This window comes from Corylus avellana, chromosome ca9 (assembly GCF_901000735.1).
Source record: "Corylus avellana chromosome ca9, CavTom2PMs-1.0".
NCBI classification, from domain to species: Eukaryota; Viridiplantae; Streptophyta; class Magnoliopsida; order Fagales; family Betulaceae; genus Corylus; species Corylus avellana.
In genome coordinates, this window is record NC_081549.1 from 6,989,115 (window position 1) to 7,001,348 (window position 12,234).

The 12,234-nt window shown below is 32.5% G+C and overlaps 1 protein-coding gene across 2 annotated transcripts; it reads right to left on the minus strand.

Annotated features, from left to right (window-relative positions):
- Nucleotides 1–2,922: 2,922 nt before the first annotated feature.
- LOC132191879 (E3 ubiquitin-protein ligase RHF2A-like) lies at nt 2,923–8,391 on the minus strand. Of its 2 annotated transcripts, none has more exons than XM_059606998.1 (9): nt 8,167–8,391; nt 7,086–7,286; nt 6,945–6,991; nt 5,483–5,545; nt 5,282–5,390; nt 4,370–4,749; nt 4,136–4,243; nt 3,651–4,021; nt 2,923–3,227 (listed from the first exon to the last, which is right to left on the minus strand). In XM_059606998.1, the coding sequence occupies exons 1-8, from the start codon at nt 8,170–8,172 to the stop codon at nt 3,709–3,711; spliced, it is 1,227 nt and encodes a 408-aa protein (XP_059462981.1). In that variant the 5' UTR covers nt 8,173–8,391; the 3' UTR covers nt 2,923–3,227; nt 3,651–3,708. The 2 variants fall into 2 exon arrangements, with proteins under 2 accessions (XP_059462981.1, XP_059462983.1); XM_059607000.1 differs by having other exon boundaries at nt 2,923–3,240.
- Between the last annotated feature and the right edge of the window lie 3,843 nt (nt 8,392–12,234).

The window sequence follows — 12,234 nt, forward strand, 5'->3', positions numbered from 1 at the left end:
CGGGACTCTTTCTCCTCTGCCTCTCAATCAAAATACATTTTTATTATATATATTATATTATTTATCACAGATTCACACCACCTAAAACTGAATTATTTAAATATCTTGTATTTTTTTTTTCTCTCTCTATTTCTCCCATTACAAATTCTTTATATTTTTATTATTTGCCTTCAAAGTTCAAACTAGAACCAACCGTTGATTTTATTATTATTATTTTTTTTAAAAAAAAAATTATGAGTGTGCCAAATTGGATAAATCGATATATTTTATTTTTTTGTTGGGAAGTGAATAAATTAGTTTGTTGGTAGGTCTGTGTAATTATGTTCATCAAAAGGTGGTTGTGACCAAGATGAGAAAACTAAAAAGGGAAATGGAGTTTATCCCCTTAAGTTTTAAGAGTTTTTTAATTTTAATACCAAAATTTAAAAATTGGCAATTTAGCCTCCTGAAGTTTTAAAAATTGACAATTTAAACCCTCCGTTTAATTTTTCCGTCTAAATTGATGAAAATCTATAAAATTACATCATTACCCTCAGGCTTTTTTTTTTTAAGTTTTCGTCAAATTTAACAGAAGGTTTAAATTGCCAATTTTTAAAAATTCAAGGAGGTAGATTGCCAATTTTTGAATTTTGTGGTTAAAATTGAAAAACCTCCTAAAATGAAATTTGCACAGTTTTCTCATACAAAAATAAATGCTGTGTTCTATAATGTTTGTGGTTTGAAATTATGTTTTGATAAAGGTGGAATGTAATTTTAGAAGTATATTATGGTAGAGTTCACGTTTGAGAAAATATATTTGAAATTAAATACACTTTTCTTTTTGAGAAAGTTTAGACAAATGAAGATCGGACTCTTTAGTTATATAAAAAATTAGAAAAAAGAAAGGTCGTGTGTGGCTATCTTTAATGGTGGCCATGTTGTGATGTGGCCATCTTTTTCTAAGAAAGAGGTGGTCGTGTGAGTACAAATCCAACCGGTCGGCCGTCGGAAGCGCCCTTACAAATCGGACCATGCTTTCCAAACCTTACATGTGTTTTTTGATGCACTAGAATCTTTTTTTTTTTTGATTAATTTATAATAGGAAAATCATATATAAATTCCTTAGGTCAATACGCTTTTATTAAAAACTCCCTAGGTATTTTTTTTGAAAATTTAGTCCTTAAGTCACTCGAAACTACTAGAAAACTTTCTACCATCAATTTTTGTTAACTGTCGTTAGTCCACTTAAAACTCTCAGTTTTATCTGATTAAAATATTAATTTTTTATTAATTTAATTAAAAAAATTAAATCTTAAAAATTTTTTTTTAAAAAAAATGGAGGAAGCCACCCCAAACCACCTGGGGGTGGCCACAAGCCACCCCAAGGGTGGGCTAGGCCACCCCATAGGGGTTGGGGTGGTGGCCAGGGGTGGCGTCACCCCTCCATTTTTTTTTTTAATGATTTAATTTTTTAAATGAAATTAATAAAAAATTAATATTTTAATAAGGTAAAACGAGGAGTTTTAAGTAGCACTAACGACTGTTAAAATTTTTTGACGGTAGAGAGTTTATTGTAGTTTCGATTGACCTAGGGAGTCAATTTTCGAAAAAAATACATAAGGAGTTTTTAATAAAAGCACGTTGACCTAAAGAATTTATATATGATTTTCCTTTATAATATGAAGTTCCTAAGGCCTTAACATCCTTTTATTCTAATCAGACGACTATGATTGCACCACTCAAGTTTTGGGCCTTTTGGCATTATAAGAAAAAAAAAAATTTAAAAAAAAATCCAAAAATATAATTATAAACAGGCTGACTTCAAAAGCTGCAAAGAAAATCACATTATTGTCTTTAATATATATATATACATTATTGTCTTCAAAAGGGGAACGGTGTAATTAATGGATTTTACCCTTTTAGATTGTAAAAAGTAAAAAGTAAAAAGTATCAATATACAAAATAAATTAAATGATATAAAAATAGGGAAGTACTCCAACTGTCCTACATTCTTTTAAGCAAGACAATGTCAAATTGAATGCCAAGGGTAGTGGGCCTACAACTTGTCGTAGCTTTGGATGCCTGTCAATAAGTCTCCTGTAGTCACTTTCGGAGGAGCATTCTTACGTTGAACCAAGAGCTTGCCTCCATTATCAAAAATAAATCACTCAAGATTCTCTTCCACACAAGCAAACTGTCAACATTGTCTCCCTCCCGTATTTCTTCTTCTGTTTTTTTTTTTTTTGAGGCATCCAAAAAACCTTAAGATCCTTCACAATTTCTTTCTTAATTTTGCAATCTTGACAGCTTATTTTTTCACATAAAATCTCCAAAAAAAATTTCACTAGATACAAGGACAGAAGATGTATGAATTATGATGATGCATAAGAGTTAAGACTAGATCCGGATCTCTTGAAATTCTCCAAATTTTATTGAAATTCAAACAACTTAATTTCAAGAGATCCTCGTTCGTGTAATTAAATTTCAAGCAACCTAATTTTAAGAATTCTCGTCCCTTTAAATCGTTTCGATTGCAATTACACAATTTGAACAGCAATTATGAGAGTTCATGAGATCCCGAACCCAAAACTTATTTAGACAGATAGGTCTGTCACATACAAACTCTCACATAATTGCTGTCTAAATTGCTAGAAATCTCAATTCGACTTCTTTCAAGTTCTTCCCTGATGTTGAGTGCCACTTGGTAAAGTCACAATATGCATTCCTAGCCAAGCTTCCTACTAGACTCTACCCAACAGATCCCAAGGGCATGGCCCTCCCCCATGCCCAATGAGCCTTTCACGAGTCCTACAATGTCACAAGCTTCCTACTAAACTACCCATCAGATCCCACAGACATGGCCCTCCTGCATGCTGAATGAGCCTTCACAAGGCCTACAATGTCGGTCAGATCTAAAAGCAGGAAAAGTAAACCATTTAAGAATGCAGTTAAAAAGGCTGTGAGTTCATTAGACTTGACACACATATTCCATCAGGAATATTAATATTCAGTATAAATAGAGTGCCAAAACCTACCCTACCATCCAGACAGCTAATACAGATCCCCACATCATACACTTACATATATATAAACAAATTCACATACAAATACACATTTACAAGTCTGTCCAGATGGCAACTCTTTTTTCTCAGACTTCCTCTGCTTTTATTTGGATTCAAATCACAATCACCATGATATTGCAAAGCATCCTGTCCTCAGCATGTCATGTCTGGAGAAAAAAGTTTAACCTGAAAATTCAAGCTAAACTCGGATCAAAAGATGAAATAGTAAAAAATAGGCTAAATAAAACAGAAATAATCCAAGACTTGCAGAACTCAATCCAAAATAGTTTTAAGTCCCTGTAACAACTGTGTCAATGACATTTCTATTACTTTTGCTCTTATGGTATTTTAAGAACAAGAAGGTTGACCGGCTACATAATATTTTGTTTTCATAAGTTATGCACTTTTGGCAGATTTACACACAGATTTAGATAATGCAGGCAGGCAGAACTTGAGTCTGAACTACAGTATGCCCTCTACTAGGAAATAGTAATGGCAAAAACATATGCTGGTTTTGGTAGTGTGAAGCAGTTGGCTTAATAAGTGGATTCCCATAACTCGACGAATGAATTTAAAGCTGAAAAAATCAGCACCAACATCATTACTCACCTACAAATATGAAAAGCTGAGGATAGGTGCAGCACTTGCTGAAACAATGTTCAACAACTTAGCTTGAAGCAGAACTTGCAGCACAAGAAATTGGTTGTTTGCTGTCATTCAAAGGGTTTTCTCCACGAGTCTCTGCAATGTTCTGTATGCTCTGCTCCGTAACAGGGGAATCATCCAGATGATTTGCTACCGAGGCTTCACTGTCTCTACTATTTTCTCTGGTTTCAAGGCGCTCCATCATACGAGATACACTGGCAATTCCTGCATTCACTTCTCTCCGAACTTCAGAGCCAACATCCGGCATGGAAGTATTACGAGAGAAAAGCCTCTCCTTCCACCCTCTTGTACTCTTTGATAACGACTCTTTGTACCTAAGGTACAAGTACAACAAGTGTTCATGGTAAATGAGCAGAGGAATGAAGTAATTAAATTTGTCCATATGATACAGGTTACCAAAAAATGAGAATTCATTTCAGATATTATACTTCATTGACATGGCGTTAAGTCTAGATTTCAGAGACTCTGAAAATGACTGAAAATCTGATGGTCCTGCCCTATCTTGATTTTGTGGTGAGGAATGACTAGCAGGGCTCCTACAAACAGATGAAAATACACTGGTAAAGAAATATATACACTACGCATACAACTGCGTAGAAGATACTGAATACAAAAAAAAAAGTCACGACAATTATTGACGGATACAAGACAATCTTGATTACCGATTATTAAAGGAAATTCCTTGACGATTTGTTGGCAGGAAAGTAGATCCAGATGCTGGGGACGAAACTTGATCAGTAGGGACAGAAGGAATATGTGAGACCTGCTGTGATAGTTCATCTCCACCGGATGCAAGCGGGGTAGATGGATTAGCTATACTGATTGCAACCGGTTCATTGTCTCCTCCGGAGTCAGAAACTGGGCCAGGAGGCTCGCTAGGATGAGTGGAGAATACCAAAAAGTGTGGACGACCATGGGCAGATGATCGAATCCTCTGACCTTCCCTCCTTCCAATATGGTGGGCCCTTCCCATTGCAGCAGCAGCAGCCAAGTGCTGGATGATACGTTCTTCAAGTTCAGCACCATTAGCACCTACTGGTAACTGCATTACAATTCAAACACAAAAATAACCCAATGGATGCATTGTAAGGTGTTTTCATAACAAATGAAATAGGGGAAAGTATATTTACCCCTCTAACTACCAACAAATTTACAATATCCCCCAACTCTTTCAATTTCTGCAATGTTCCCCCAATCTACCATTGGGGCTGCAATGTCCTCCCTTCGTGCCCAAAATAACAAAAAATAACCCTGATAAAAGATTTAGAAAGAAAAAAAAAAAATTAAAAACAAAAAAACAAAAAACAAGTTTTTCCTGAATTTTCCTTTTTTATTATTATTTTTTCTTTATCTTTATTAGGAGTATTTTTGTCATTTTGGGTCGCAAAAAGGGACATTGCAACTTCAGTGGTAGATTGGGGGTACATTGCAAAAATTGAAACATTAAGGGGAACATTGCAAATTTGTTGGTAGTTAGAGAGAGAGAGAGAGAGAGAGAGAGAAGGGGGGGGGGGTGTAAATGTAGTTTCTCTATTGAAATAAAACAAAATTCTAACTAATGATAGAAAACGGACATGCTGCAATTCAAAATCACCAAGGGTAGGATGATGAAATATAGTGGCATTTCTTGGTGGAGTAACCCTAATCCTCCTCTCACGTTCCACTGCCTCAAGCAATTCTTGACTGCCACAATATGCACATAAGATTGAAACCATGAAAATAATTACAAGAAATGTTGCAAGTAAATATCAAAAACTAAAAGAACCAAAATGCACCTGGTTGGATCCTTCAGGCCAATAGCCTGCCAACACATTGGACACTGTGAGCTTCTCTGGCACCTAAAATTAAAATCTAATGTTAAACTTCAAGTTTTTCATTCCTTTATCAGTAATAACATACATTACGAAATTTGCCTCTTATCAACCACGGTATTTGGTCAATTAGTACAGTGCGCTGCATAGATGATGTCACTTTTCTCACAGTATGACAGCATTTAGTGAATAAATGATAAGTTCTAATAAGGAAGAAAATGATGAGAAAGAAATTACTCGTCCCAAATTGTATGTCCACCTTAGGAGATCCAAGTTTTCAAGAGGACATCCTTTAATGCATTGCCATTGAAATAAAAATCACCCGTTTCTAGAACTACTGTACTTAATTAAAATTCAAATAAAGCAAATGAAAATTAGGCGTTGAGTTTTCAAATAAAGGGTAAGTTCAAAGGATTATTAGAATCATGACCATTGACTTTTCAAAATGGGCAATATTTAAGAACATCCCAAATTAAAATAGAACAAACAATATGGGACAAATGTTATGATACCTCGGATTATCACAAATATGCACCAATTAGGAGGGTGGATGGGTAAAAAATGCATATAGAAGTCTCACATTGGTTGTATACTAGGTGGAATTGGGCTTTATGTGTGATTCTAGGGACCTCTAATTGTAACTTTGACTAGTCTTTTTTGTGTATAATGCAAATATAACTAGCATCTTAATTAGATATGAAAAAGGTAATAACATGTTCAACTTTTCCATAGGCTGATTGTAGGGAAAATGGTTTATCGGCTTTTTGGTGCTTAACCTCTTACTCATCAAAAACTGATCTGTCAAAGAAAATGCTTGGTGGTCTTTGTAAATGCCAACCCACCACATCCTTGCTCAACCAGCGTGAGCGAGAGAGAGAGAGAGAGATGCCAAACCAAAATAAGACGCATCATATGAAAAAAAAAAAAAAAAAAAAAGAAAAAAAGAAGAAGAAGTAATCTCACCCATGTTGTCATTTTTTTTCTTGAGCCCATGTAGGCATCATTTGGATAAAAAGAAAATGCATAAAGCAAAACTCTGTCCGTCATAGGTGTTTCAAGTACCACTTTTTTCCCACAAACAAAAAGGCTACAACTCTCTTTACCAACTAGTTAACCTAGTTTTTCTTTTTTCTTTTTTAATTAAGTAGAAAGTTGGCTTTAAACTATCTAAATCTAATTTTACCAGTTGAATCAATAGGCACCATCCATTTATCATGGAAAAAGGGGGGAAAAGTAGATCAAACAAAATTTATTCCCCTGATTTTTTAAACAAATGTAAGTATTTAAAAACATACACAGTAACACAAATACAAAATAATTATCAAAAGTTAGAAAATATATAACAACAAAGGTAGGAGAGAATGAATTATGTCAAAACAGAAAGTCACACAACAAACTCAAAAATTGAAAATAACACAAATTATACCATTCCAGGATGCATTGAAGGTGAAATTCATGTTTGCAAGTAGTCACCTGCAATGCAAAGGATAGGATAAAATCAAACATTCGTTTCTAAAATATTAGCAGATTAAAATAATGCATAAGTTTCAAAAGAGAAATGTATTACCGTTGATGGATCACTTTCGGAAAAATCCTCAAGGCATATGCTACAAGCATCATCACAGGCTGGTTGTATTCCCCCTTCTACAAAGGCTGCAGCTGATGTCAAATGAGTTTCAGCTGATGTCAAATGAGTTTCAGCTGATGTCATATGAGTTTCAGCTGATGTCATATGAGTTTCAGGCTTTGCGTCCTCCATCTCCGGAACCTATCAAACATAAAACCCTTCAAATTTAATCCTCTTGAGTATGTCATTCAAGAAATGCAGCAAATTTAACACCCTAGAGAAAGGGTAATCAATATTCAAGATGTAAACATTACCAGTTATTGCAATTGATAACACCCCCATACATATAAATATTCTGGATCTACTAACAGATCAACAAAGCTAACTAAAAGTTGTTACATTTGGCTAGAAAGCTAACTAGCTTTGAAAGTAATCCATCTGATATTATATGCTTCTGCATAAATCATTTATTCCTAGAGGGAGAACAATATTTCATACTTCTTTCAGTTATTCCATCTGATTAATTTTTTCCATGATGCTTCACATTAGATTCTCAATAATTACATCCATCGGGCACAGTACTAGAATTTATTTGTGTTCTGCTTTCTGTATCCAACTAACTCTAGTTATCTTCAACAGTTGCTGTTGAATTCAAATTAAGTATCACGTCAAAAAATATACTTGCTGAATCAGAAATGCAGGCAGACATTTTAGAACGTTAACTTTTGTTTCCTATATTAACAAGTACAGGATTAGCTGTAAAATTCTTTGTACCAACCAGCAGAAAAATAGGTTGGTAGCTATTTTGGGTTTCATCTAAATACCAGAATAAAGATGAGGATCTTTCACGCCGAAAATTTTACTTTTTCTGTCAAAACTCTCTAGTACATATAGAATTTTACATAGAAAGAAACATGGCTAAAGTATACACACACATATATAAATGAATACAGAATGAAACCCAGATGGGGGATATGCATCTTCCACGTAAAAGATATAAATTCATGAAAACAAATTGATATTTTCGAAACAGAAAGACAAAATTTTGATTGAATTTCATTGAAAAAGATATTGGCTTTACCTCCATAAATGAATTGGAAATGCTACAAAAAAGGGGTCAAGGATTTATGGCAAGCCCATGAAACAAGAACCAAGCTGTGAATTCCCCAACCCAATCCAGGAACAATGCTAGAGATCCATACCAGGAAACGAAAACCCTAGAATTCGGTGATGATTGTGGTAAACAAGAGGCAGAGAAAGAGAGAGAGAGAGAGAGAGAGAGAGAGGGAGAGAATGTAAAGAAAGAACAAGACTTATGTGTATGTTTCAACCTTTACCTTTAATTATGGGATGGTTTGTTGCTTTTTTTTTTCTTTTTTTTTTCTTTTTGTTTTGTTTTTTTCTTTTTTTTCTTTGGTTTATGTGTTGGAAAACAAACCCACCACCCCCACAGCATCTCAGAGGGGGCCTCTCAAAATGTCCCATCTCCAACCCTTTGAATAATTGGAATCTTATCTCATATTATAAAGTCTTTTCTCATTTTCATACCCAAAAAAAACCCATCACCCCCCATATTCTTTGGATTATATATATATATATATATATATATATATATATAATGTGCAATGTAGCTGTATCAAGATGATAGTAAAAATCAAATCAATTATTATATCATTACTTATAAAAAATAAAAATAATTTTTACTGTCACGTTATTTTATAATTTATTTTTGAGTTTCATTAGTGCTTTTATATTGATTAATTATCGACATTGGTAATCATAGATAAGATATTTTTATACACGTGCCGAGCAAATACGGTAGATATTTGTTTATAGTTTCAGAACAAATAATATAATATGATTGTCATCATCAATCGATGGTACTCGTGAAATATAATATTCCTGCCATGTACAAATTACATCCTATATCTTATTTGATTCTTTTTGTTGAACAGTTAATATTTAATAATTCCTTATTTATAGATTATTGAATTGAACCAAGTTTTCTTCTAATTTAGATTGGTTTAGCATCTTTTATAAAATTATCACGTATTTCTAATCACTTGAAAAACACATATTATGAAAGTAGAAAATTAGGTAACATTATTTGGCTACCAACATTATTATAAGAGAAATACTATACACAACACATTTATTCAACTTTTATCACGTTATGTTAACATGACATGGTGCAGAATCTCTTAGATCAACTATCGTTCAAAAAAATAATTCAATTACTATTAAACCTCGTTATGTTAGCATAAAAAAAAAATTGTAGTATTTAACATTATTCTTCTTATAAAAAATCGTGATGTGAAAATATGTTTAAATATCTTTGAATAAGATCTCTCTTTTCCATTGTTACGAATCTTAATCTACACAATTTTTTTGAAAGCTTGTGGAGTTTTAAGGGGGTTTTATTACCTCTTACGATTTTATCCATCCAAGTATGCCGCAGCCTTCATCAACTGCATTCACAAGTTACTTTTTTCTTCTAGTGCTTTAAGGTGAAAGTCTGTCTAGATCGGATTATGCTGGTAAAGCTTGTATTTTTCTTTTTCCCTTATGTTTGTAATCTCTTTTGATGTTGAGCGAGAGTTTCTTACCAAAAAAAAAAAAAAAAAATCTTTTTTTGTTTTTGTTTTTTTTTTTTGTTTTAATATGTTGAATAAGGTGTCATTGAAAGGGTCCATTTAATGGTTGGTTGGAGAGGAGAAAATATGGATGGTTTATTATATTATATGGGTTGTAATTCAATGAGTTATTTAATTCACAAATTAAAAGAAATTTTTAAATAATTAAAAAAAAAAAAGAAAAAAAAGAAAGAAAGAAAGGTATTGAATGAGTTGGTCAACAAAAAGTGGGCTCTTGTGGGCAGTCGTCTATATGTATATTAAAAAATGGGCATCCTTAATCATACAAAAAGACAACTGACAAGTCTTGGACGCAAACTTGGCAGCCATCAGAAGACTTGGAAATTGGATGCTAATGTCTCAAGAGGAAACCAAATCCTTTTGCTAAAATGAGGGAGAATATTCTAAGACAATCTAGGGAGACCAATTAGATTATTTTATTAGCATTATCATCATTGTGTTAATTCCTGTTATATGTTACTGTCTACTTACGTACTAATTGTGATTAATTTGTTGCATTTAGATAACCTATCTTTCTTTTCTTCCCTATGCCCTCTACTTAGCTTCTCAAAGTCCACTATACCACCATAAATGATGCAACTCTTTGTTAGTTGTTTGGGATTTAGGTGATCTGTTCAACCTAGTTTCAATTCTAAACCTAATTTCATTCTTTTTTAGCCTAAACGCTTTCATCGTATTAACAGCGTAGCAATTTCAACTAACCCTAAAAAAATAAATAAAAAATAAAAAATAAAATAAAATTAACAATTGGTTGAAACTGCCACATCAATACAGTATGTAATATTACTCGTTTATAGCGTACTAATAATCAAAATGGAATTGAATCCCCGAGAAATCTCATTTGAAAACGGTTTTAAAAACCTTTTTTTTTTTTAAAAAAAAAAAAAACTAAAATGGTTGAAACTGTCACATCAATATAGTATATAATATTACTCGTTTATAGCGTACTAATAATCAAAATGGAATCGAATCCCATTTGTAGCGAGAAATCTCCTTTGAAAACGGTTTTAAAAACCTTCTTCTTCTTTTCTTTTTTTTTTTTTTTCTTAACTAAAACACATTTTTTCTCAACATTATTATCAAACATACATGGAATGGAAGATGGTTATACATTTTATACAATAATAATAATAGAAAAAAAAAAACAACAAAAAAAAAAAAACAAAAAACTTAGATTTAGGTGGTTTGATTTGTGGGAGGCAACTAATTGTCTGTTATCATTGAGCTGGGCGGTCAAATTGGACCGTTGAAAAGTTGAAACTAAATTTTCATTGGCCAATCAAGGCTTCTAAATTCGTGGCAGACCATCCTATTCCTCCCCCTACCAAGACAGAAGGGCAAAAAACAGTTTTAAAGGACTGGAGTTCTGGTAAACTATCTTGACTTTGATTTGTTATAGAAAGCTTGAAAAAGGATATGGATAAGATCCTCTCTACCATTTCAGATTTTTTAAGATATAAAGGTGTAAATATTTTCATGTAGTAAATATGTTATAACAATATTTTAAAATTTTAAGTAAGTACCCTGTCAAAATGTCAAATGCAATAAACACATTTTTCACAGTAAAATAGATTCCCCATTTAAAGTAAAAAAATAATATTAGAAATTATATTTTTCCCTCACAATTATCTTACAATACTAATGTGATAATTCCAACCAATCATTAATTTTTTTTTATTTTTTAGAGTGATGCAAGAAACCACATTTTTATCCCACAACTATTCAACGATAATTATGTGGCAGTATTAACCAACCTTTAGAACAATCCTTATTAAAAAATAAAAAATATAAATTCGAGTGTTGGTTGGGAGTACCACACCAGCATTATGGGATACAAATATAATATATAACAGTACTTTTTTTTTTTTGCATACTATACTCGTATTTCACCCCTATCTTACTAGATTGATGTGACATGGCCATCATTTTTTATTTTTTATTTTTTAATTTATTTATTTTTTATAACTATGGTGGAATAGGTATTACCAAATCAACCTAATAGAATAAGGTCCCGTTTGGTTTGCGGAATAGACCCTTGGATTGGACTAGCTAATACTAGATATAGTTAGTCCTTTGTTTGGTAACACTCTATTCTTGGAAATAGTCTATTCCCATTGGACTATTAATCTCATACACACAGGGTTAGCTAAGCCACTAAAAAACGAGTGGCTTAGCTAATCATTTCCTTTGGGATTAAAGTAATTGTGTAAATTGCAAAAAAAAACCTCACTTGTGAGATGAAATTTCGATTTCTCTCTGATTGTTCTATATTTCTCTCTCTCTCTCTCTCTCTCTCTCTCTCTCTATATATATATATATATATATATATATATATATATATCTTCGAGTCTCTTTTCTCCGTCTCTATATTTCGTTCTCTCTCTTTTTTTATCTCTCTTTCTATTTTCTCTCTAATTCTTCTGGTACAATTTTTCTACAAGTGCAAACAATTTTTTTTTTTTTTTTTTTTTTTTTTTTTTTTTTTTTTTTTTTTT

What these genes read in the sequence shown, in the direction of transcription:
- LOC132191879 (XM_059606998.1), bottom strand. An exon ending in CTTCAATGCATCCTGGAATG is followed by an intron (nt 5,546 to 6,944) that starts GTATAATTTGTG and finishes TTTTAATTTTAG; the next exon opens with GTGCCAGAGAAGCTCACAGT. An exon ending in GTGATTTTGAATTGCAGCAT is followed by an intron (nt 4,750 to 5,281) that starts GTCCGTTTTCTA and finishes ATTGTAATGCAG; the next exon opens with TTACCAGTAGGTGCTAATGG.